Genomic DNA, 26,583 nt, shown 5'->3' on the forward strand with positions numbered 1-26,583 from the left:
TGATTATGTTAAAAAAAAAAAGCTCTATCTTAATCTTTTAGGTACCTTTTCCAGGGAAATTTTCATTTAAAGATAAAGAAACTTTTTATTTAAAGGAAACTTGTTTACACTCACCATTTAACCTAAGTTAGGAGAGAATTAAAAGCCAGTTTGTTACCAAAAGAAATTGAAAACAACTCTAATTTCTAGAAGGGCATTGTTAGATGTGTCTATGTCACTGAAGAATTATATGAAATATTGATTCTTGGTATTTATATTTGAAAGTTGTAGCCAACCTTTATGTGACTTTCTCTTCTTTCCTGCAGCACAGATGAGAAAAAGGGGGAAAATGTGAAGCACCTTTCTCCCCTCAAACAACATTCAAACACACACATCATTCTTTGACATTAAAGCTCTTACAGATAGCAGATAGACATGAATCAGCATCAGATAATCAGAAACAAAATTTGCTTGAGAATTCTTTGTCATACAGTTAATTTGAGATTTTGATTGAGATTTTGCTCGGTGTTTCCGCTAGAACTGAGATTTTGGCTAGCATCTTTATTAGCAGTTCAACCGCTTTTGGCAGTCAGGAGTTTGAGCTTCAAAATAGTAATGAAAAATATTCATGAAAGGTTCTTTCTGCTTCTTGGTGGCAATAGGACACTTGGACATCAGAGATGAAGAAATGTAGCATAATAGTGACAATTTCCACCAAAAAAAGCCACGCAAATGAAAGATTTGTTGCTGGTATCAGATAGGGGACACTGATCATTTTATAGGATATCCAGTGCAGCAGTTTACAATAGACCAGTCAGGAAAATCTCCCAAAGAAGTTTATTCTTCTGCATGTTTAGATTTAGCAAATAAATGGATGATGTATGTTAGCAGGAAGGGATTATTGTGGTACCTTCCAAACAAGGTGCCACTCACTGGATCTGGAGAACAGCAAAGCACTTTTCATTCACAAGTGCACTATTCTGCAGAACAGAGAGGTGCTTGGTAATAAATAAAAACACTTGGTGAAAAGAAGTCATGATTAATTGGGTGGCTTTTTTTTTTAACTCTGTCAAGTTTTTAATATTTCTACCTAACCCACAAAGCTAAACAATGTTACTATTAAGGTTTTATTAAAAATAAAGGAGAGATAGTGTACATGTTTTAATTCTTGCTCTTTGTATGTTTGAGTATCTGCAACAAGACTGGCTTGATGGGAAGAGGGCATATATCTGTTTTTAAAGAAATCTTATAATAACAAAAGGTGTCCCTTCTGATAAGTACATGATGTGCAGGCATAAAGGACCAGTCAGTGAAACTGAGATACTATGATACAACTCTTCTTCTGTGGAAAAATCCTGAAAGCCATACCAAGTAGTTGAAGCCAGCATCAATGCAAGAAGCCTCTGTGGTGACCAAAGCCATATATTTATCCCTGAATTACATATAAAGTTCAGCAAAAGAAAACAAATACATCAGTGGAAGAAAAGAAATGTGAATAAGTGATGAAAAGCCAAACTCACAAGTAAAGTACAAGTGCAAACTGTTAAAAATTGTGGTAAAATAAATGAGTCATAGTTCTCTTCTAGAAATTGACCAAATGACCAGAAGACCTCATTTATAAAATATTATGCAAATTTCTTACTTTATTTTTCCACTGCATGTTTTTTCCTGAGTTGGGAACAACTCTAAATACTAAGTTTTTCCTGTATTTGCCATTAATGGCTTACAGTGTTATCAGTGTTAAACAAGTTAGCTTTAAATTTGATATGCAGAATAACCTCTTTGGAAAGATTTTTTGAGAAAAAAAGATCAGGCAAATAATCTAATAATCTTCTAGATTAAGTCTAGAAAAATTAGTTTTCACCTTGATTAAAAATAAGGAAAACAAAGGAAAAATGCAGAATACAGTTTAGAAGGGGCATGGGGGCACTTTTGCTGCTGCCTTGGATTGAGAATAAAGGGGGTTTGTGCTGCAATAATACTGGAAGCTGTGGGCTCCCCATACACTGGCACTGGACTGAAAACAGCAGCTTCAAACTATGTCCAGTATGATCTAATAGCGAATAGGAAAGGTCCAGTCCTATTTTCCCCTTCATTACAAATCCTTGCCATGTCCTTTCTCCTGACCTTAGATTGTAGGCAGAGAGTGAGAGCCAGGGTAGCAAACTGATCTGACAGATCCAAGATGGAAAGAGTCCAAGGTAAAGCAACTTTAGGTAAGAACTTCAAGAAAACTATGAAGTATGAACAAAGCCTGATAAGGATACAAGATAGAGATATACATTTTTATTATAAAAAGGGCAGAAATTGGCAGGTCTCCCTTTTTAATGTGGGAAAGACAAGAAGAAAGCTTCATTATTTACTACAAAGGAAATTATCCTGGGATATAGGGAAAACTTGATAAAACCCTGGCAATGATGACATGCTGGAAAAGGATATACAAAGAGCTATCTCCAGCAATTAAAGAATTAAGAACAAATTAGACAAATATCTGCAGAGAATCTACTTCAGTGGCAAATTTGGATTAGATTTTCTCTTAACTCTTCTGGCCTTACAAATATAAGGATTCCATTTGATATATATATTTTATATTTAAAATTTTTATATACTTCTAGTATTTCAAAAGACTCCTTAAATTTAAAAAATCACAAAAGAAACTGAGCTCCAAAAGGTTTCTTCTATCACCATCATCATATCATAGTACCTTAGGAGCCACTTACCTGTGATTTTTCCTGCAGCTATGGAGCCTTTTAAAAAATCACGATGCAATTACCTCTACAGATAGAATACTACAAGACCAAAACCAAGATCTCTGTATTCTCATTTCCTTTAAGGCCATGATCACTGTAAAAAATAACATGATTCTCTATCAAGCACAGCATCCCCAGCAAGAATATGACACTGCTTCACAAAATTTTCTTATCACTTAGAAAAAAGTCAAAGAAATGAGGACGATATAGATAGTCTGTGGTAACAACCTTCAATTATTAACAGCAAAAGATACACCTCAAAATAAATTACTTTGTACTGCTACAGATAGAGAAATCTGGGGCATGTGGTACCTCATCTAAACACTGAAATGCAGGGCTTGCTGTTAGGTCAGTGGGTGCCTGCTCCTCCTCTGCTGTCAGGCCGGTGGGTCCCTCCTCTTCCTCTGCTGTCAGGCCAGTGGGTCCCTGCTCCTCCTCTGCCTTTAGGCCGGTGGGTCCCTCCTCTTCCTCTGCTCTTAGGCCGGTGGGTCCCTGCTCCTCCTCTGCTCTTAGGCCGGTGGGTCCCTGCTCCTCCTCTGCTGTCAGGCCGGTGGGTCCCTCCTGCTGCTCTGCTCTTAGGCCGGTGGGTCCCTGCTGCTCCTCCTCGCTAGGAGCTGCTGCAGCCACCTCACCGGTAGGTGACTCATTCTCAGTTGCCAGCTCTGGGTCAGCGGCACTTCCTTCATCAGCCTGACTCATTGTTTAAAGGTCTAGAAAGTAACAAAAACGCCAATACAGTTCATTAGATCCAGGATGTATCTGATTGTGAAAGGTAAATGTGTAGTGTAAAAACCACTACATAAACATGTCAGACCCGCATTCAAACCATAGAAGTCACAATGAGAGCAGATTAGATAACTCTACACTTACAACTTCATAAAAGACTTCATGCAAGAGGCTGCACTATCATTCTATCATACTCTTGAGTATTTTTAAAATATCCTGAAGAAAGCTCTTATTCCAGTTAGGTAACACAGTCTTTTAATAAATGCACAGAGAAACTAAAGAAGGTTGGAACAAGCAGAATTGTTAGAAAACATAATTTTGCTATATTTACATTATAGAAAAATTCCATATTAATATCTGTCATATAGGAATAGAAATCTCTAAGATACCTCCATTAGAAACAGTTAGATAAGGACCTTCAGTACTTACTTCTCAGCAAGATTGGACTTAATGCCATAAAGTTTCTATAATTCCACTTTGTGTTTACTATCTTGGTCCAGCACTTGAGAATTATGTTCCCAAGCTTCAGTCATCAGAACTCTTTGGAATGTGTGAAAATGCCAGGGTGGGTGAGGGAAATAGGAGGTGGAATACAAGGGGATACAATGCTCCTGGTACCATGATAAATCAGCAATGTCCATCAGGTAGGTTTCATCATTACATCAAACATTAATTAATATCTGCAAAACCTATCTTCTGGCATAACAGCATGTTTTGTATGTCCAAAGAATTTTAAAATACCAACTTTTTACATGAAGAAACATGAAAGGTGACAAAAACATCACAAAAGAAAGATAAAGGAGACATGGGCAAGAAAGGAGACAGAGGCAATAAACCTCTTACAGAGGGATGAGAGGGGAAGAGGGACCTGTGAGGCACACAGAAACCTTGCCATGACATAGTGAGATAGGGGAGGCATGGAGCACTTGTAGAGCAAGGAACAGTTCAAAGTGGAGATGGAGGAGTTCAAGAATTCCTTCACAAGTTCACTGAAGTTGTTTTAGATGACAGGAAGGGACAGATCAGTATCACAGTATTTTAGTGCAAAATTTTGGGAGAAAGATGATTGACTTTTGCAAATGTTCACCTGACACCAGAAGGTCTTTCTACATTAGCTATTATGAAGATGATATTGTATTCTGCTATGGAACCACATCACAATAAAACCCATATCAGCTGCCAAAGTTGCAGAATCCTCTTCAAATTAGGCAGTCTTGACATTATTTAGCATTTCACATAATATGTGGGAGACCTTCCTCTTTTTTTTAAAGAGTGCTCTCTTTTAATCTGACTATAAATCAAGGACAAGCAAAATTAAAACTGTAATAAAATTAAGAAGAAATTTTGAGACTACTTCTATAATATACACCAGATCTTTTCAATGAAACAGCGCAATTTGGCATTGCATAGCCAGAAAACTGACAGTTAAGAAAAATGTAACTTTTTATAATTGTGGTGGGAAAATGGATACAAAAATGTTGGGTCGTTTGTATTCACCTTTTGAAAAGTCACTTGTCTATAAAGTAGTGGAAGTTAAACTGGCAAGTTTATTACTTTCTTCAGTACTGTTTAGAATTCCTTCAGGAACATTTTGACTTTTAGAGAGCTTTCAGTGTCTGTATTTGCTTATGGAAAAAAAAGCAATTTCATGATCCCTCCTGGACGAGTCAAAACATTGTGAAATAACTGTAAACATCATAGAGGCCAAGAAATAAACTCTGAGTTACTGTAAATAAAGATACATATTTACACATATTTATAAATAGCAAGTGACTTTTCATCCCTAAACAGCTGCTGAATATTTTAGCATATGCATTTTGTGTTTATGGCTACTGTTACTTTATTTGTTCCTCTCAACTTAGAATTTAGACAGAGGGAAAAGCACTGTGGCAGAAACTCTTACTAGAACAATGCTAAAATGTGAGAGTTTCATTGGTGTAGGCATATTCATCAGTACTCGTATGTGAAACTTACGGTTGACATCAGTCAAAAATATTCCTCCTCCCAGAACAGCTGTACAAAAGAGTCCTCACCAGGACTCCAGTTTTCTGGGCAGGGAGAGAATAAAAAAAAAAAAAATCTTCTGAATCTGAAAAGTTTATAATGTTAAGTTAAGACACAACTATAGAAATCTGAGACAGAGAAAAAACATTAGAAAAGCCTCAGCTAGTGTGACAAGCCCTTGTCTCCATGTGGTTTTAAGAGAGGGCAGACATAAACATGTAGGTTTATGGGACATTAAATAAGTTTAGCAGTCTTCCATTACCTGCTACATTACTAAATATATAATTCAGCTTATATAAAATTAGATGTATAAACCTCAAAAAGCAAAGTGGAAAATTTGTGTCTTTGCAAATCTATCTGGTAATAAAACGTCTAATTGAAATAGGACTGAAAGTTGTCGTGATTTCTAACTTCATGGAATAGCCCAACAAGTAAGGATGTTTTCAAACTGTAGAACTGCAAACAATATCACAGCCTTGATCCAAGACACAGAATTGCAGAGAACAGGAATTACAAGGCTGTTTTAGAACCTGGGTCAAATCAGGCTGAGAACTGTCTTGTGAAACAGCTTCAGGGCAGCAATAATAATAATAATAATAGAAGTCTAAACTGAGATTCCCCAAACTAATTTCAGCTTCTTTACTTCTGTCTCTCTCTAGCAAACAGCAACATTCATACACAAATCAGTACAGAATTCAGGTAGTCAACACTTAGCTGCACTAGTTATTTTCAGAGCAACAGATGCAAATAGCAGTAAAATTTTATTCTGAGCACACAGAGATGCAGGTCCATGTATGAAGGTGAATCACCTATCTCTGTGCTGTCAAATTATTGCAGGGGTTCCACACTGCTGTCTCCCATCACAAAAGTTCCATACATTCTTGGTGTTTCTCATGGTCAGCTCCTCAGAGCACTAACTCTTCCTTATTCACAAAGCAGCCAACACACTCCAGCTCCCTTCTCACCCAGTCACCTCACTCTTTTATAGCATCTTCTCATTGGGTACAGCTGTGCCTGTTAAAGTCAGGTCTGTTCCTAACCTTTGATAATTGACCCAGCTGCAATTCCTCAGGGGTAAGATTGCTTTCTACACTATCTTTATTTTCCTTATATTCTATCCCCCTACATCTCTGCACAATTCCAGCCTACAACTGGATGCCTGGGGAGGGAGAGAAGTACCCACCAGTCATGGTGTGGTGATGCTTCTATGAACCCATGCCCTTTCTCCTTGAACTCACTCAAAACTTTCAATATTGGTAAAATCCAGGGGAATGGAGATTTTCATTTCACCTTGGTATGACATGGTGCTTCCTGTTGCATCTGGCTCCTTGATGTCACCTAGTTCTTTTACTGGATGAGTCACTGAATAATCACAACTTTTCTATGCCACTAGGTTTATTCCTAATGTTGAATCATCATTTGACAATCCTTTTTCTAGGCTGAAGCAGCCAATCCACCTGCTGTCACTGGCATGAAAGCCTTTCTCTGCCTTCCACTGTCCTTATCCTTCTCCAAAATTTTTTCAGTTCTACCACATCCTCATCAAAGAGAAGGGATGAGACCTACAGGTAATATTAATAAAAGGAGCACCATAGATTTATTCTATCACACAGTGATCCTCTTTCCATCCCTTAAAATGATTTTTAATGCTTTTTCCCTAATGTTAAACTAGAAGACCTTTTGTTTTAACTGGACAGAGTCTGTGCTTCAGCATGAATGGATGTGAGTCTAAACAACAAAACCATGCCAACAATGCTAAACAATATTAAACAATACTTGAATCTAAAACTGCATCATGTACAATGGGACATTATCAAAGGCATGTGAATCAGAATGGATTGTTTGATTAGACTGCACAACCTCACCACTTTGGGGAAATGAGAGCACACCATAAACTGATAACAATTTCTACCTAAACTGCTCAACAATTTCCTTCATAAGTTCTGCTGTTTTCTCTTATTTTCAAGTCTGCTATTTGGGATAGAACCATCCTGAGCCACACACAGACTTTATCTGCTGGAGTTCTAATTAGATATGGCTAAGATTAGGAGAATTTGAATGGTAAGATTTGTCACTTCCATTTCACATGGTTTCCATGAGGAACTAACTTTCCTCAGAAAATTTCTGTTAGCGTGACAAACAAGAAAATCCCTGAAATCCAAACCATTGTGTGCTTTGCAATGCTAAAGTATAGAGGAGGAAACAAACAAAACATAATTTGCCTACCTACTGAACTCTAGACCTTAAGAACTAAGAAGATTCAAGGAAGCAGTTCAGAAATGCACCACTAAAAAAACCCCAAAATACAAATACAGGTGGCCCTATTTTCCTAAGAAGTGAAGTTACATTAATTCTTCATTACAATTATAGCAAATGGGTAAAATTAATCCTGCCCAGGCAGACTAAGTTTATACCCTCTGGGTACCTGCAGCAGTTTGTGATTATTCTGTGATAAACACAAACGTTAGAAAAATGTATTCCTTCTACAGCCTCCCCTGTAAATAATTCCTCTTTCCTTGAAATCTCTCTTTCACCTTAGCCTAAAAGTGCATCTGATAATAATTTGGCTTAAAATCTATTTTAAATCACTTTATAGAACTTCTGTAAGTTCTAGGTTTTTTTGATCTTTTGCATGAAATACTGAATATTCTTTGGCATACAACACCAATAAAATGGCAAATAAGGATTGTAATTCACTAAGAAATCATGCAGCTATCAAAAGTGGAGTTCTAATTATATATTCACTTATAAATTTGATACAGTTTTATTTTCCTGCAAATGACAAGTCAAAAAATGAAAGAGGGAAACAAGTAAGTAAGTAAATAAATAAATATTCTTTCACTGTTGGAGTCTGCTATATGCTCTACAGCTGATCCAAACAAAAGCATGAAAGTTAAACAGAATCAATACAGGGAAAAAATACAGATTACATAAGTAAAACATTAAACACATGAGGTTTCATATGTATGGAGAAAGAGCTTCTTCCTAGCAATTTTTAATCTTTTTGTATTTTGTGTTTTGTTCAGTGTTTTTAACTATGCATGCTTAGACTGTATCTAATGAGAAAACCCAACAGCAACAATGAAATATAAACATAACTGAGGCTTAAACATCTCGGAATGATTTCTTGAACTAACTTCTCAACCATGCAAAGCCTGACAGCATTAAAGGTGATGCAGAGCCCAGTTTAGTGAGGATTGTGGGCACTGATAAAGCTCTGCCTGTGCGAGGATCACCAAATACCAAGCTCCTGGAGGAAAGGGGGGCTGTGGGAAAGCAGCACTGTGGTTTCAGAGGAGGGGGGAGTCCAGGATCAGGATCAGGAGCACTGACCCAGGCAGAAAGGGATCAGCAGCGAGCCCCACCTTACCGGGGCCGGATTCCCCCGGAGCAGCCGGAGCACGGAGTTATCTGAGTTATTTGCTGAGCTGGCTGGCATCTAGCGGAGTTAGAGCACATTGCAACACACTTGGTACACATCTGGAACAGCTTTCCCCCTGACAAACAATCTGACATCCAAATTTGGTATTGGTCTCAAGGGTGAGAATTTTGCAGATTTTTTCCCCCAAATCCACTATTTCTGAAGACTTGGGAAAAAAAAACAACAAACCCCAACCTTCCAGCCTCCATCATGTCCCAATATATTTTTGATACTTTTTTGGCTTTCTAGAATTCAATTTTTGTATACTAGACTATCATGAAACAGGCTAGCCCTCTTTGTGTTTAGCCTAATGATTTTTTGAGACTGAGTAATGTAAACCAATGCAATAATTTAACACATGAATGTGAATCTTCATTAAACTTTCCACAGTGAAAATTACCAATAGACAAAAAAAAAATAGGGCCATTCTCTTTCCTCTTGGACACTGAGATGTCATTTCAGATTTATAAGTAATCAAAGCCAGACAGTGACAGAAATAGAAATAGAGCTAATGAGATGAAAAGTATTTGATGACTAAGTATCATGCTTGCATGGTTATTTATGAAAAGAAACACATGGAATGCAAAAGGGAGACAGGAATTAAGTAACAGGCCCAGATTTCGTTATTACTTTGTTGCAATCTTGCTAAGACAATGCAGCTTTCTGTACATTTTTCTCTCTCATTACTGGCAGTAAACAACAACTATTACTAGAATTCAGCCCCTGACTGTACATCATCTATTGCCCACATGCCCCATCTCATTTTTTAAAAATTGTTATGTGATGATAATGTGGGGTATGAAGTCCAGAAGAGTCTTTTAAACTCACTCAAGTGGTTCCCTACTTATTTGTAAACCCTGTAAGGACAATTGTCTTAAGGCTTATTTGTGGAGACCTCAGGAAAATATTTATTTGCTTGGCTTCAGAACTGCTACAAAGCAGTACAACACCTAACATATTGACCAAAACTTACTGACAGAGAGCGAGTCTGGTGCTTTGTGCTATCACTTCAAAAAAACCAACAACAAATAACTGTGTTTTTCCAACACATCTGCCAAACTGTTTCTATACCGGCTGGCCGGGGACATTTCAGCACAGGCAGGCCGGCTGTAGCTGAGGGGCACTGAGGGGCGGGCTGCCCGCGGTACCCCGGCTCCTCACGGCACGGGCCCGCCCGGGGGTCGCACTCCTGACTCTCAGGGACTCCTCAAACAAGGATGTGGCGGCGCCGCTTGACTTACTTCCCGCCTCGACGTCGGAGCCGCTCCTTTGCCTCTCTTGACCCCGGTCCCCGCCCCGGTCCCGGTTCCCCCGGCTCCCTCCCGGCCGAGCGGCGTCCCCGTCACTATGGCGACCCACGCATCGCCTCCCGCCCGCCTCAGCCGCTCCCGCTCCTGATTGGCTGCAGCGTCCGCCCCGCCGCCCAATAACAGCAAGCTCTCGGCAATGCCCCGCCCTCCCCGCTCTCCGATAGGCCCGTGGGCATGGCTGTAGTTCCTTCCGCGCGTTGTAGAACTACGGCTCCCAGGAGGCTCCGCGGCCGAGCCGCCCCCTGTTTACCGGCCGTGCCGGTGCCGCTCCCCGCGTGTAGCTCTGTCACGTGACCGGGCGGGGGTCACGGCCGCCCGCCGGGAGCGGCCTCGCCCCGTCCGGTTCGGTCCCGTCAGGTCCGGTCCCGTCTGTTCCGGGCGCTCCTGCACGCGGCTCCCGGGCGCTCTCACCCTGCCGGTGGCAATGAGGGCGCTGCCCCCGCGCTGGGCGGCCCTGGCTGTGCGAGCGGCGGGCGGGCAGTGGGCGCCGCCCGTGCCCCGCCGCGGTCGCAGCGGCCCCGGCCCGGCGCGGGAGTGGGCGCTGTCGGTGAGCCCGCGGGGGCGGCTGCGGGTGCGGCTGCCGTGCCAGGTGAGCGTCCGCCCGCTGGACCCGCAGCGCTGCCCGGGCGCGGACCGGGTGCTGGTGGCCGTGAGCGGCGGCAGCCCCGGGCGGGAGCGAGAGCGGGACCCGGTGCGGGTGGAGCACGACGAGGCGCTGGGGCAGGTGGCGATCGTGGCGGACGGCGTGGACAGCAAGACCGCCGTGGACATCCGGACGCCGGTGATGTTCGGTGAGGGCCGGGAGAGCGCACGCATCGCGGGGGTCCCACCGGCAGCTGGGCTGGGCTGGAAGGCGGCGTTGGGAATCGGCATCGGGCCCTCGGTAGTTCCGAACGCCCCGCTGTGTGTCCTGAGCTCCGGCGCTTCCTGCGTGTTGGGCTGCGCGGTTTGTCGGTGACCCTTTCGGTAAGAGTGGTTTGTGCTGGAACCTGAGCTGGTCAGGGGCACTCGAGCGCTCGCTGACATCTGGGCTTGGCAGCGGCTGCTCCAGAGAGACCCCGGGGCAGCATCCCGGGCATCCCTGCCCTCCTGGGGCTGCCCCAGAGAGACCCCAGGGCAGCATCCCGGGCATCCCTGCCCTCCTGGGGCTGCCCCAGAGAGACCCCGGGGCAGCATCCCGGGCATCCCTGCCCTCCTGGGGCTGCCCCAGAGAGACCCCGGGGCAGCATCCCGGGCATCCCTGCCCTCCTGGGGCTGCCCCAGAGAGACCCCGGGGCAGCATCCCGGGCATCCCTGCCCTCCTGCGGCTGCTCCAGAGAGACCCGGCCCGGGGCAGCATCCCGGGCATCCCTGCCCTCCTGGGGCTGCTCCGGCAGGGCTGCAGCATCCAGCAGCTCCGGCAGGGTTTGTGTGTGGAGTGGGTCTCCGCAAGATCAAAAGAGCCCGGGAGGTAACGGCACAGATGAAATAAAGAAGGGCTCCCTTGTCCAGTACAAACGTTGCATTATCTTTTTGGGCACAGGGCTATAATCTGTGCAGGGTTTCTTGTATGGAACACGGTTTGGGAGAGCAGCTGTAGTGGCTGAAGCCAATAAACATCTCTGCTGAACTGACAGTGAAGTTCTGGCAGTGGCCCTGAGTTTAGGGAGTACAAACTCAGAGATCTGTGTTCAGTCACTAATGTGTTTTTGGTTTTTTCCTATACATTTGGGCAATTTTCTATACTGTACAGAATGTTTCATCCTGCTGGAAAAACTTTTGATGTACAATGCACCTCATCTGTTGCTTTCTTAAAGTTATTGAAGACTGATGCATTATTTTATTTAAAGCCCTGCTGCAGTTGTGATAGGAGAAATGATGAATAATTCCACCCTACTTACACTTCATTCATGTAATCTATGACTTTTATAGAATATGATGTTACATATAGCAAAGACATTCTGCACCTTTTATCTTACTTTACTTTTTTTTTCCCACCCTGTGTCTTAGGCAAAATTCTGCAATGTGCTTTTTTTTTTTTTTCTAATTTTCATTTAGAAGGACCTGAACTGTATATAATTCAAAAATGGAGAAGTCCTATGGGTTTGACATCACATCATTCTCACATTTTCCAGTCTTACTCATCCCTATAATTTAATTCCTTTAAAGTGCTGCTTAAAACTGAAGGGCTGTTTCTTAAATATATTTATCACAACTTAGGGTCTGTTTTGTTTCCTAGCAACTAATAAGTGCACAAATACTTTGTAATTAAATACAGAATATTTGTGCATGTAATCTGCATATAACCCTTGCTGCCCTCAGTGTGCTTTGCTCTGTCAGAATGCCTGTGCTGATTCCTGCCATGACTCCAGCAGCCACTGCCCTGTCTCTGGTCATAAACAGATGCTCAGGGATGGGTAAGAACAGAGCAAATATAAATGATATTTCATCATCAAGGGTAAGAACAAATGTAAATGATATTTCATCTAAGCATTCTCTTAACTGTCAGTTGTTTTCATCAGAGGATTTTCAGAGCCTGATACAGCTTAACCCCTCAGTGGATCTCTGCTGAGGGTCCCTTTATACATGGAAACAGTTTCAGGGTGAAAGCTTCCTAGTAAACTCTTATCAGTCCCACAAATTAATTTCCTGCTACTTTATCATTTTAGTATGTGGTATTCCAAGGTCCTCCTGCAATTTATCAGTGAGTTTTTAGGTAGTCTGAATAATGTGGTGCCATTGATATAAGTTTTCAACTTTGGTATTTGTGCTGATTTCCAGCTTCTTGTAGTGTTGAAGGTGGTGCACAGCTTATAGCTGAAAGACAATATGGAACTAAGGGTATTGTTAAAGGCATTTGACAATCCAAGTTGGTTCTCTTAAACAGATCAGCTGTTACCTCTTTATTCATTGAACTCTAGCTGGACTGTCTTCTCTAAGAGTCTTGTAGCCTTGACTCTTACCTGAGAATTTTCAGTTGCTGTCTTACAGCTCTTCTTTTTATTTTTTTTCTTTCCCTTGCTTGACAAGCACAAAGATTGCCTTGGCTTGTCTGTAGCACATTCACAGAGTCCATCCCATAATTACTGAGCCTCAAACAAACCCAGTGTCTCACTTATTACCCTTCAATTCTCAGGTGTGTCTGGTTATTAGTCCTTTACTATTTCAGTTTCTCCAGGATCTCTGAGTGACTATTACAAGTCACTCCAGAGCTGGTTATTCTCAAGGTGCAGAATTCATTGTGTTAAGATGTGAAGAATTTCAGCCTTCATAAAGGGTTTCAATGTGAGGAATCCTCCTGAAAGTCTTGGTAGTCAATCCTGATTGCTAGAAGACAATAATTTTGTTTTTGTCCTGTCTTTGAGATTCTTACTATATTCTGAATGTCAGCCAGCACTGCAGACAGTCTTAGAGGTTTTCTTCTTGAAACAAGTTTTCTTTTTTTGTGGGTTTCTAAGCTGTTCCACTTGGGTTTGTGGTAAGTTCATGCAATTCAGGTTCCCTGGACAATCTGTGGACTGTAATGTCCTTCCACAAGTGCCTCTTTGTCACCCCATAATTAGCAGGATGTTACTGTTGTTCGTGCTGTCATCCAGGTGCATCTAGTGATATATTTACAAAAATGTAAAGGTATGGGGTTTGGGTGTTTTAAGTTTCTACTCAGTGAAGTGGAATTTTTGCTTGCGCTGAGATTCTACTTTTAAGTGGCCTTTCAGCTCTAGTCCGTGTTTTTTTTTTTTTTTTATCTTCTGAGTATTAGTTTGTGCTTGAGTAGCTCTGTTTATTTATTTAGAAAAGAATTATCCATTAAATTTCATTGCGTAAACAAAAGATCTTATCCCTTGTAAAAACACATCTCAAACCAGAAAGGAACTGTTGTTGCTATGCAAGCACTGTGGCTTTTCTCTGCCTTTCCTTGGATGCATGAGGAAAATGTTAGCTCTGTTCTGCTCAGGTGGTTCTGCCTGAGCTCTCTCAGCTGCAGGAAGTTGAGAGGTTGATGGGAATCTCTTTTCAGTGTTTTCTTGTTTTCTTCACTTTGGAAGTTAAGGCATTTCATAACAGCTTTCACAATTTAGCTTGGAGCTTATCCAGGAAGCTGCAAGTTACCTAAAGCTCCTTAGAGCCTGAAGGAAGAGCATGTGTGGAAGAAGCTGAGCTTAAATGTGCATTTCAAACCAAAGGCAACCTCTAAGCAGCTTAGTAGGACCAGAAGATCCTCTGTTTGTCCTTGTGTCTGGTTTTGAGTCCTATAGGATTTCAGTATCATACATGATCTGATAATCTTCTCTGATACATCTAACCTTCATTGATGGTGGATGTCAACGTATTTCTGTTTAATTAAGCTTATTTATTTTGGCATGTGTTAATTGAACCTGAAACCAGCCCTTTGATTTCTGGTTACTGTACATTGACTGCATGAGTATGCAGAAGTAAACTGTACTGAGGGCTTGCATAACCATAATTTGAGATAATTCTAGGGCTGCTGAGTCATCTGAAAAGAAATAATTATCCACTCTATTTCAAGTATTATAGCTTAAGGCAGCTTAATAACTGGGGTGCTTAAATACCCTGGGGTACCTCTGACTACATTCTGTTACCAAAGGGTTTCAGTTTTCCTAAATATCTTAATTTCTGATACAAGTCTTTTACACCACAAAGATTTTCATGCATTCTTTGTGGTTTATGTGGCTAAAGTTGGCTTTAGCCCTTGTCTTTGCTAGGGAGGAATCAAACTGGCTATTTTTGGAGTTTTGGCACTGAAACAGATTGGATCTTGTTCCTCCTTGTTAAAATTTCATTGGCAATATTATCCAGCTTTCAGTCTGTTGCTTTATGGAGTTGTTTATCCTTGGTTTGGGAACTCAGAAGGAAAAAGAGAGGCTCAATTCCTTGTCCACTAATTTTTATTATATCAAGGCTACCAAACTGGTGTGACTGCAGAGGATAAGGCACAAAGTGTATTCCAGAAGTCCCTGGTGTTTCTTAATGACTTGTTTATGAATTTTCAGATTTCTGGGTCCTCTTTTAGCACCCATCTTTCATAGCTAGCCACCTTTTCAGATGATAGCAATAACACAGTCTACAGGATCAGAAGATTTTTTGTTAAGCTTATTCTTGTAAAAGTCTCAGTGTGTTTGTATCATGACTAAACTGAGCACTCTCAAGCCTTTTCCTTGTCCGTTGTAAGAGCAGGAGGGTTTCAAGCTGATTTAATTTGAAGATTTGCACAAGCAAACTGGGTTCTGGGACTCTCTTCTCAGAGACAAAATAGCATAAGTCTTGGTTGTAGACCTTCCCAAGCACTGTGCAGTTGTCCAGTGGGTGAATTGAGCAGTCTGGGCAAGACAGCTTGTTCAAAACCAACATTGCTTTCCAGTTTACCTCTTATAGCCTTTTTTCTTAAGGAATTGTTAACCTCTGAATGTGGTCCACATCCTTCACCAAATTTAACCTTGGCTTACTGCAGCCATGAGGATGATGCTTGCTGCAAAGGTGTTGTGTTTCAGCTCTGTCTCTTGGATTCTCCTAGTTTGTCAGGTGACAAAACTTCCACTTGTTGTTAATAGGAGCTCTCAGTCTCTCATGTTCATGGTCTGCAAGCTCACTGTTGTCGTGGTGCCAGGGGCAGGACAGGAGGACACTGCTGTCCTGGGCAGCAGTGTGACAGTGTTGATCTTCAGGCTCTGCTGGCTCACAGGTCTGACTTGGGAATCTCCTTGGGGCAGAGCTTGTTTTGAACATGCTGATTATTCTTTCCATCTTTCTGATAACCTTAGCAGGCAGTGGCAGTGAAGGGAAGACTTTCACATTTGCTTAAATGAAGGTTTCTTTACCAAATAATCTCCTTTCCTTTAGGGAGTAATGGGGCTCACTATCTGATCCTGTCAGATCTTAGTTCTTCTCTTGTGTCTTGCAGCAAACACTTTCTTCTTTTTACCTTTTATCCTTAGAAGAACTAAATCACTTCTTTCCTCTCCTGCCTTTACCTTTTGCCAGCCACTATAGTGGTAATTTATACAAATTATTAATAGAAATTATTATTAATATAGACAGAATCCCCGGACTGTACATTCTCAAAACTTCTTTCCATTCCTTAAACCCAAGGGTGAGACAAATAGCAGAAAATTGCTTTTCCTGCCCCTGCATCTTATCTACAAGACCTGCTGATTTTTCTTTGTGGCAGTCTATGAACAGTAGCAAGCAACAGTAGCAAGGTGAGGTGACTCAGACTAGAGGCAAACGTGTTTCTTCATGCCAGGGCAACGTCAGGCTTTGCAGAGGCTGGGGTGAATGATGCACACCAACACTTTCTGCCTGGCTTTGGCTGGTGGAGCAGCAAGGCCTGTGTATTTGTGCTGTTGAACCTTATTATTCTACATGTGGCCTCAGACACCTGCCAACCTTCTACCCCAAAGAGGGTGTCAGGGTGCCCAAGTGTCTAAGGAGAATTTCTAATGGAATTGGTGGCTAAGGTAGATAGGAGATGGAGGTGGAGTTGAAAAGAAAAAGATGAGACTTCACTAAAGGTTCACACCCTGCGGATTCCTTGCCACAGGTTACAGTCATTCTTCTTTTTCTTAATGTTCTCTCTTGGAGTTGGGTATCTCAGACTCTGGCTTGCTAAACTTTCAGTGTTCATAGTTGATAGTGACTACTCAGGCTGTTCAAAGTGCATGGTCAGACACAGCAAGCAGGTTTTTAGTAACAAAGAAGTTGCTCTTTTTCCTTACTGTGTTTGGTTACTCTGTTGTTTCATCCTTCCTGGATGAAAGTTTGACAAGAAAGTCTCACAGGTATGTATGCTTAGCAGAAAGATTTTTAAATGTTGAGTCTGATGAAGGAATAGAAATGAAGTTTTGATATAGAAGAAAAGAATTGCTGAGCCAGTCTTACTGGATAACTAAGGAGGCAAAGGGTGTGTTAGTTAGAAGGGGTTTTTATGGCTCAGAGCAAAGGATAAACCCACCCCAAAGAAGATGTTTTTACCAAGCGTAAAGATAGCACAGGCAAACAAGTCAGCAAAGTTGCAAGTAGAAAAAGGTCTCAGAATTTTCCACTACAAGAAAACTGAAAAACAACTTCTAGCTTAAACTGTAATGTACTAACTTTTAGTGATTGGAGAATAGTAACATGAACATGGTAATTATAGTAGTTATGATAGGCTATAGATAAGTTAAGGTATAGATTGGTTCTACTCTATTAAGATGCTCAGCAGAGCAAAGTCTATAATGCATTGTAACCCAAACTAAGGGTGTCCAGCCCTGCCTGCAGCTGGAGCTGACAGCTGTAGGCACAGGCTCTGCCACCCACAACCCTGGACTGCTGTAACTCTTGGATGGAATAAACTGCATTTTGGAGAGCTGCCTGGGGTCCCACATCCCTCATTCAGGCTCTTACAGTGTGTAACATGATCAAATACTATGTTAAAGATATCTGACTTTTTTTCTTTCTGTTGCTAATAAAACACTTTTTTAATTCTAGATTTGGATATCAAAACATCAGGGACTGGCTGCGTGAAGATTCAGAAAATAGAATGTGATAACTGCAAAATAGAAACAGAGAAGGGGACAAGTGTCTTGCAGTCAATAAAGGTACAAAGAACCTCCCTCACTCTTTGAGAAGGGATTGTGTGGTGGGATATAGTGTTAAAGCTTAAATACCAGTTCTGGAGATGAGAAGTACTCTGGTATTCTCATTGCAGCACTCATGTTGCTCTGTGCACAGCACCTCACCTTGAATTATTGCATACAATTGCAGCACAAAAGTCAAAACCAGTGAATAAGGAGGAGTCAGAAGTCCATGTGTCTGTGATAGCCAAAGGCAGCAGGAGCAGTGACAGCAGTGAGCCTGATTCCTGTCTTCTCTACCCCTCAAAAGGAAAAAGAAATAGACTGGGGTTTCCTGTCTAGTAGCTTAAGAGTTGTGCCTGCTCAATCAAGACTTTGCAAGTTGCTGCTGATTTTTTTTAATGTGTTTTTTTTTTTTTGTTTTTTAATAATTGGTATATCAGGGCTATTGACAGTCCCTTTAAGTTAATTTTCAATCAGAAGTTACTCATTACATGTCCAAAATACCTGACTGAAATATAGCTGATATATACTGTATGTATCATAGGCATGAGGTTGTTTTTTCAGTCTTAAGGCTTCAAGTTTGCTGACTTAAGCTGTTGTAAAATTAATCACAGTTTATCTGACTTAGATGCTATTTGGAATCAAATTCACTTGATTGTTTGGGATTGAATCTGCAGGAATTGGTATAAATTCAAAAGAAGGGTCAATTTGTTTTGAGATGAGAAAATTTTTAACATTTTTCTGTGTTTGGTAAGAGAGGATTTTATAACAGATGTAGGGAAGACTGAGCTTAGGGAGGGGTGTAATATACAATAGAGCTAGGTGTGCTCTACAACTGGGGAACTGTAGCCAACTTAAAGCTTCCAGATTCTGTGTAATTGTAATTTTACTCTTCTAAAGATACCTAAAATCTAACAGAAGTTAATAGCACTATGTGATGCCCACCTAAAATTTTCATTAAAAATTATTCTGTTATGTAGTAATGACAACAATGAGAAACTGCATAGCATGAGAAAACAAGGTGGTTTTGGGCAGTAATAATGGCAGTAATCATGGCATGCCATCACATCAAGAATTTTTTGTGGTGTCATGGAAAAAGAAGGTTTTGAGGAAAGACACCAACTTCTGGGAAGCGTGTCTCAAATGCAATCCAAGATGTGAAATATTTTTCACAAAAAATATTTTGTGAAATATATTTCACAAAAAAGAGCTGGATTTTAGTCTAATCTTGTTTTTAAGTACTATTGTTCTAGTAAGGTGACTGAACTATTTTTTTCTGATAAAGCTTCAGGAATTATATTCAGTATTATCAGAGAAGCAGAATTATTTGGGAGAAACAGAAGTATCAGCCTTCAGGGTTTTTCCAAAACTACTAAAAGTGTTATGGATCAGATGCTGTAGTGAAGCATAAGAGCTGGTTCCCTTTCTGGGAATTTGCTTTACTGAGCAAACTGAAGGGATAGTGCCCTCCCCTGGATGGATTAAAGCTCTTTTAATGTTGGTTTGCTGTTATTAACAAACCTCATTAACTAACAAAGCAGGAGAGCCTTTCTTTACAGGAGAGAGAAAAGATTGTTGATAAATTACTTCAAATGAAAAAATCTGATCATGCAGGGATTATTCAAGAGCACCAGCAAACAGCTTCACAACTGCTCATTTTCTTAACTTGCAAGAAGTTGTTAGTATAAATTGTAATTTAAAAAAGCTTTTTGATATACAAAGCTTTTTTATATGCAATCTAGAGTGCCTTTACAAAAGACTTAAGGATTTGAGCTCTACTTTGCTTAATCATGCATACCAGTAATTGAACAGAAAGGAGGAGTCTCTATGAGGCTTATTAATGGATTTTTTCTGGCAGTTTTGCTGTGGTGGACATTACCCAGCCAGTGAGATTTGTTGAGGGTGGTTTTATTAAATTTTGTTTTGTTTTGTTTGGATGGTGATTGTTTTTTAATTGGCTGAAGTCCAATTCACCCTATCCCTTTCAAGTCTCTAGGTCAACTAATGGCAACAGTAATTCCAAAATGCAGTTATGGCATTTTGGTCTTCTTCAGAGTATGAATTATTCACAAATTCTTTATTGAGAAAGCAGTACTTCTTTTAAAATTTTTGTGGTGCTTCTTATGATGACAATGCCACCAGGGAAACCCTTTAATTATGTTTCCATGTTCCTCAATTACTTCTTGACTGTGCTGATGATAACAAGAATTTCCAGGCATCTCTCTCACACTGGCAGAAGACCTGCTGTGCTTCCTCAGCACACCCCTTGTCAGAGCCTGATTCATCCTGCACCTGTGTCCTTCTCTTCTTCTGAACAAATTTTTCTGGTTTTCCTCTGACATCTGTTAAGGTCTTGACAGCCTTTTGCCGCTTCCTTATTCAAACCTTTCTCCCTTGCTTAGACAATTTTTGCTATGAAAAATTATTGCTTTTTTTCTTTCAGCTGGTGGAATACTTCCTCTTAGTGAAAAAGCTGCTTCACCACTGTAACTGGTTTCTTCTCTCAGCAAATCCTTCTGTCTGTTAGGTGTCTCTAGAAATACTTACCTCTGAAAGCCTGGTTGGTTTTTTCTTAGGAAGATATTCTAATAATTTGGGATGGGGAAAATTAGTGTCTATGTTGTGGTTTTATTTTACTGATCTATCAGAGGCCACACTGGTGAGCCCTTGCTATACACTGGTTTTTCCAATCTTGCAAGTTCCCATATTCTCCTCAAGGTACATATTTGGAGAACTTGCTGTTTAATCATTATTCTGATAACAAGTATGGTGTACCTGCTTCAAAGGAGTGTGATGGCAGATTGAAACATTTAATTCATCATGTTACTGTAGAAGGAGAGAACTATCTATTTAAATCTAATTTTTTAAGTTTTTTTCTCTTTTACAGATGGCTATATTTTATTCACAAGAGCTGGTGGCTTTGGTTTTGTTTTTGAGATTGTTTTATGTGTATTTCTGTACTTTTTTTTTCTTGTGTATGCAGCAACAGCTGGAAGCTATAAGGGTTATAGAGCAGTGTTTGCTTCTAATCTGGCTAATTTGTTAACTGGAGATTTACCTTATGCAAAACAATTTTAATTAGAATTTGTGTGCAGTAAAACACTGTAGAATCTGGTTCTTTTTGCAGGACTGAGGCTTCCAGTGGTTAATGTGGTACAACTTGAAAAACAAGATAACCATAACTAGAGAACCAGTTATCCTAACTGTATGATTTTTTAACTTTTTTCAGAGCCATAAAATTGATATAAGGACAAATGGTGGTAAAGTAATTGGTCTTGGAACACTTTATGGCAATACAGATATTTGTGCAACAGAAAAGGGGGTAAGTAGGAAGTAAAACTTTCTCTTCAATAGCTTATTCTCCTCATTTGTTGTAAAAGGACTAAATTAAAAAAATGTGCTAAAGAATATGTAAATAACTCTCATTGTAACTTCACTGTTTCTTATGTTCGTCTGTTAACTTATATTATCCTGTGCTTGATTTGGATTGATAAACAGGCTCCACAGAAAGCAGAATAAGTGTGTGATCATTCCATCAGTACAGAGGTCATGCTACTGATACAACCCATCAGCTTTAATTATATAGACCCCTCAGGACATTGTTAAACTTTCTCCTTGGCTAATATGTAGGCATTTGGACTCTGCAGAAGGCTCAGGAGTTTTGGTGGGTAGTGGCTTGATATTTGTAGATGCTGTACACTTGTAGTTTTATGTAAGAATGGAGGAGTAGAAGGTTTTGCAGACTTCTTTGCAGCTGAGGAAATGTAATCACAGGTAATCTTGCTATGAGATGCAGTAGGAAGAATCACAAACAGAACAATTTTGTTGAGAACTAGTTTGTTTTTTTCAGTAGATGGCAGTATGAGACTAACCACAAACTACTGTACGCTGCTTTTGTTTCTTGACATAAGGAGGCAATTCTCCTTTATTTAAAGTAATGTAGAGCTAAACTCTCTGCAGTTCTCACACCCAGTCTTGGTTTTAGGCATTGTAATGTCCATTAAAATACCTAAATGGGCTGCATTAGGATTCCCTGGATCTGAGGTGTTGCTGTGTGACCATGTGGAGCCAAGCCAAGGCTGGGAGTGGCTGTGGCTGTGCTCTGACAGAGTCCATGGGCACCTTTAACCAGCAGGAATGGGAAGAGTCAGAGAATGGGGTAACCCTCCCTTGCCAGGGTAGATTTGAGCCCAAACTAGTGAGTTCCAGGCATCCAAAGTCACTTCTGTGAAGTGCTGTTTGGCATTGCTGTGCACCGTGTGTGTTCCCAGGTCAGTTCATTTACCTAGAGCCTGCTGTGAGCTGTTCTTGATGCCCTGCTGTAAACTGAGCAACTTGCCATTGGATTTTCCAAAAACTGTCAGCATTAATTTATCTGTGCTTCTTTGGAAGTGGGTGTTAGACTGCCTTTTGTGTAATAAATGTGATAATTGTATCTGTATGGGAAAATATAGTTCAGAAAATTGTTTTACTTTGAGCCTTTAAATGCTTTTAAAAAAATTAGCTCTTTTCAGAAACATCACCCTTGTGAAACAATAAAACAAATGTCATACAGATTAAATTGAAGTGCTTCTTTGTGATCATAAATATTTGTATGTAGTATGTAATATTACAAGAAGTCAATCTTAGAGCTGTAAAGCTGTAGTAACGTGAGTGAAGTGAGTCATTTTAGCACGAATTCACAGCTACAGAACAATATTTTGGCTTATGTTATTGAACTTCTCACTTAACAAATTTTGTAGTGTGGTTAGGAAGGACAGATTTTGTTTCTCAGCTGGCCACTTCTGTTACTAATCAGTCAGCCTTATGTCTCCTCTGTGTGCTTGTGTGAGATGTTTCTTCCATCAGATGCAGTCATCATTATGTAATTATGGCTCTGTCAGCATTTCCAGCCCCCTCCTGGAGGTGGGGAGGGAGAGGATGTGGTAAAAGGCACTAAGCACTTGGAAAATTAATATTTTTTAAGGGGAGAAGTGGGAGAAGACACTAGTAAAGCATTTGAGCAATGATAGCAGAAAAAGGAAGGCCAAGAGCAGGAATGTGTGGAGAAGGAGCTGTGTATTTCCTATGTAAGCATAGCAAGATGTCAGTTTTTATCTTGAGAATGTGTTCAGGTGTAAAACCTTCTCAGTCTGACTTGTGCAGATGAGACCAATGGGACTTGAGCCTGAGGTCAGTTTCAGGAACTGCAACCCCCAAGTCTCCATGCCCAAGGGAAGGAATTTTTTCCTGACAATCTGGTGGTTCAATAGACAAAAATAAAGAAATTGGTTTGCCTGGGGCGTTATTAGCTAATCTGTGCCATGGAGACTTTTCTATAACACTTGCTTTGTCGAGCCAGACATCTGTGTTCTGCCAAAACTCCACAAGAGTTAAAGAATTTGGGATTGAAAGCATATTTATTTTCATTGAAAAGCAATCCTATTTTTCCATGCTTTCCCCATCTGAAATACTTTTTTATTCTTATATTTGAGCAGTCTGACTTCCCCTTCCTCCCTGCCCTTACCCTGATTTGGGTTATTCTGAAACAAACCTTCTTTGTATTGGTAGTTTTTGTTTTATTGTTTACAGTAACTTCTTTTGATCTGGAGCTGAGGAAACTCTTCTTATTACTTTCTTAAAATTGTGCAATTTTAAGAAAGGCAGTTGAGGCTGGTAAAAGAGTTGGTATGTGAGATCATTTAAAAATTAAGTGCTTTATTGTAAACAAATAAATATATCTAAATAGAATTAAAACTTGCATTCTGTAGGAAGAGAGGTAGCTATTTGAATTTCCCTTTGCCTGGTTAGGAATGCCACAAGGCAGCCAGTTTGTATCCAAACTATGCAGATATTTTTATTTTCTTCCTCCCCTTTCAAGTGTGCTTTGCACTATTTTCATTGTGCTGATATCAGTGATGGCCTTCAAATGGGAAATGTTCTTTGCAAATCATTTAACTCTTAGAACAGGTGGGATCATAGAGCCTAAAATGAGAGTGCCTTTCCCTTTCCTTGCTGCTGTGACCATGTGTCACAGCAGGTTTGCACTTTGCCATGCAGGGTGGGGAGTGGGAAGCATCCCTAGGACAGATGCAATGTAAATTAGTGTTTAAGATCTCTGGTTATTAGGGTTTTGTTGCAAGCAGTATTAGATGAAAAGTTTGTGTTCAGTAGTGACAAGTTGTGCCTTTGTTACTGGATTTTGTTTCTGTCTGTAGCACAGTTCTAAGCAGCAGCACCTGCAGTGATTGTAGGCATTGACTGGCACATATCTCTAATTCTACCATAGGCTATGCATAGCATTTTGATTTTCTTAAAGTTTAATGTATTTTGCTAAATTATTGGAGATCTAATCAGTATTGTAGCATGGGAAAAGTCTCAAGCCCAGTAGTTCCATTCTGTAATCTTATAATTTAGTAGTTCAGTGTGAATAGATGGCTAAGGCCACAGTGTAATTTGGCTGTCAAATAGCCCATACTAAAGCAGCCTCTTCAGCTCAGTTTTTGGGATACAGTGCAGCACTGAGTTTGTGTAACACTAGTAGTTATTTGTCAGAATATCTCTTGCTTCATCCATAGCTGATTCTTTATATAGTATTATACTGGAAGGATTAACAGACTTATTTTTTTATATTAACTTTATTTGCACAAGATGGCAATGCTAAAATGACAAGGAGGATGTAAAAATAATTTGAGTGAGGCACAGTTTGATCTAGAAAGCCATGTATTGTTTCACATAATGAATGAGGATTTTGTGCAATTCACTGAAAGTCTGTATAAGCAAAATAGAAACTAATTGAGTGGGGTTCAGGTATGAGCTATTGCATTCTTCCATCATAAATTGAATTTAACTGAACAGAACAGAATTCAGTTTCATATGGTTGCTGCACAAGGATGTGAATTTTTATGTTTTGTTCAAATACATTGATGTTTTATCATGTGACTCATCACTTTTACATAGATAAGCTCATCTGTCACCTTTTATTTCCCAAATGTGCAACTTTCCACATTCTATCCTTTCTCTCTGTTTCTATTGCTAAGAAGTAGAAATGGTGATCTTATCCCTGGTTTTTCAAGGCTTTGTATGCCTTGAGGCTTAAGTCCAAGAATAGAAGCCTGAGTAACCAAGGTAATAGGAAAATTATGCTGAGAAAAAGGGCAGCTGGGTGGGGCTTTTTTGCAAACCCTCACCAAAGATATATCTACAATGTAAACCAGTTAAAAATCTTCATAAATAGCTGTGTGTAACAAGACAGAGGATATTTCAATTTGTGGTGGCAGAAAATTGATCATCAATGCTCCAATTGTCATAATGCTGTACGAAGATTCAGTCTTCGTAATTAAAGTTAATAATTCATTTTGCTTTTCAGAATGAAGTGTTTAATTTTTGAAAATTAAATTAAGCTTTTCTTTCCTCTGTTTGTGACTACTTGGGTTCTTCACCTGAACTGTGGATGTAATAACTCAGGAATATTGTGAAGAATCATTAGTTCTTGAGTCAGAGCTCTTGGATGAGGTTTTTTGTTTTGTCTTGTGTAGCCTTTAGCTAAGAACCTGATTCCATTTTTCCTGCACCAGCAACTGCTTTCCATTTGTTTTGTGTCTTAACAGTGTTACTTCCCACTGCTTTTTCAAACTGTGATGACAAATTGTTGATTGTGTTTATTTCTCTTAGAGTGTAAATATAGAGAAGCTGCAGGGGACAACCATCAATATATCCACTGAAGATGGGCTGCTGAAAACTAAGTATCTCTATGCAGAATCAGCATCTCTCTCTTCAGAATCTGGTGATATTATGCTGGGAAGTGTTCATGGTAAGAAGGAAGTCTGTCACAAATGAAGCTGCTTTGAAGGTGTCCAGTAATGTTGACAGTAACAAATGGACCAATGCATAGACTGTCACTAAATCACCTGTGCACAGTATGCAAGCAAAACAGTTCTATTTCTCTTAGAGGCAATTGATTTTTTGCCACCTAGCAGACTGTATTTTTGAAAACAGTTTCATAACCACACTTGTTAATAGCAAAAAGCATATGTTATAATAAAGAAATGTCTTTCATATAGTAACACATACTAAGAACATCAAAATATTCTAAAATTCAGCAATGAAAACGATACTGAAAGTTGTCAGCAGGCTTCTCTTCCCCTCTCCCCATCTTTTATTTTCTTCATAGGAAAATCAACTCTTAGACAGATCACCTACTAAGAACTATTGTTGGAGAGAGTCATAATGAGAAGTTTTTATTAGAAATGGCCTGTGTGTTTGCTGGCATCTTACGTTAAGAGTGGTGACAGTTTCTGTTTTTAGAAGAAGTTCTTAGAACTTCTTAGCAGTCTCTAAACCATCCACCCTTTGGTGTCCTTCCCCTAGATCTAAAACTAATAAACTACAGAGTATTTTATTGAAGCAGCAGCTGAGGTTCAAATCTGGTGTGGTTTTCTGATTTAACAAAAGTCCCACTGAATTCAGACTGTGCTATAATGCATTTGTGGTGATTTAACATTGAGTAAAACAAACTGGAAGATGCACAAAGAAAATTACTCAGCTCTGTCAGAGTTCCAGATTTTCAGCTATATCCCTTAAAAAGAATTTACTACAATTGCTAAGAAATTATGTTGTCATCTTGCTTGAGAAATTACTTCTTTCTTCCTTGAAGGAGCAACTCCTCTGTCCCTTTATATTAAATGTGAGAATGGTTTCTAAACCTTTTAGGTAAAGTTAATTTTAGCATGCACCGACAGAAATAAGCTGCTTTTTCTCTTGTAATTGTGTTTTTCTAACATGTAGGTTTGTATTATTTCTGGAACTTCTGTCTAATAAGCTGTACTGATTTGGCTTTTTCTAACTTTTATAGTGATATT

General features: G+C 40.0%; 2 protein-coding genes across 6 annotated transcripts in view; one reads left to right on the forward strand and one right to left on the reverse strand.

Moving 5' to 3' along the window:
• Positions 1-10,155, reverse strand: part of CCDC146 (coiled-coil domain containing 146) — a 65,384-nt gene extending 55,229 nt beyond the window's left edge. For 2 of the 4 annotated variants that reach the window (XM_059473228.1, XM_059473225.1), the window contains exons 1-3: positions 6,269-6,401; positions 5,430-5,503; positions 3,042-3,439 (exon numbers count right to left, since the gene is read on the reverse strand). In XM_059473228.1, the coding sequence (XP_059329211.1) occupies positions 3,042-3,428 (387 nt within the window). In that variant the 5' untranslated portion in view covers positions 3,429-3,439; positions 5,430-5,503; positions 6,269-6,401. Of the gene's footprint in view, positions 1-3,041; positions 3,440-5,429; positions 5,504-6,268; positions 6,402-10,121 lie in introns of those variants that run through there. The other 2 variants (XM_059473227.1, XM_059473226.1) reach the window with 2 other exon arrangements.
• A 440-nt stretch (positions 10,156-10,595) lies between these two features.
• FAM185A (family with sequence similarity 185 member A) overlaps positions 10,596-26,583 on the forward strand; it is a 38,081-nt gene continuing 22,093 nt past the window's right edge. The window contains exons 1-4 of one of the 2 annotated variants that reach the window (XM_059472400.1): positions 10,596-10,981; positions 17,655-17,764; positions 20,973-21,065; positions 25,397-25,535. In XM_059472400.1, coding sequence (XP_059328383.1) covers positions 10,615-10,981; positions 17,655-17,764; positions 20,973-21,065; positions 25,397-25,535 — 709 coding nt within the window. In that variant the 5' untranslated portion in view covers positions 10,596-10,614. The remainder of the gene's footprint in view (positions 10,982-17,654; positions 17,765-20,972; positions 21,066-25,396; positions 25,536-26,583) is intronic. The other variant, XM_059472399.1, reaches the window with a different exon arrangement.

The sequence above is a fragment of the Ammospiza nelsoni genome, chromosome 5, assembly GCF_027579445.1.
Source record: "Ammospiza nelsoni isolate bAmmNel1 chromosome 5, bAmmNel1.pri, whole genome shotgun sequence".
In the NCBI taxonomy this organism is placed as follows: domain Eukaryota; kingdom Metazoa; phylum Chordata; class Aves; order Passeriformes; family Passerellidae; genus Ammospiza; species Ammospiza nelsoni.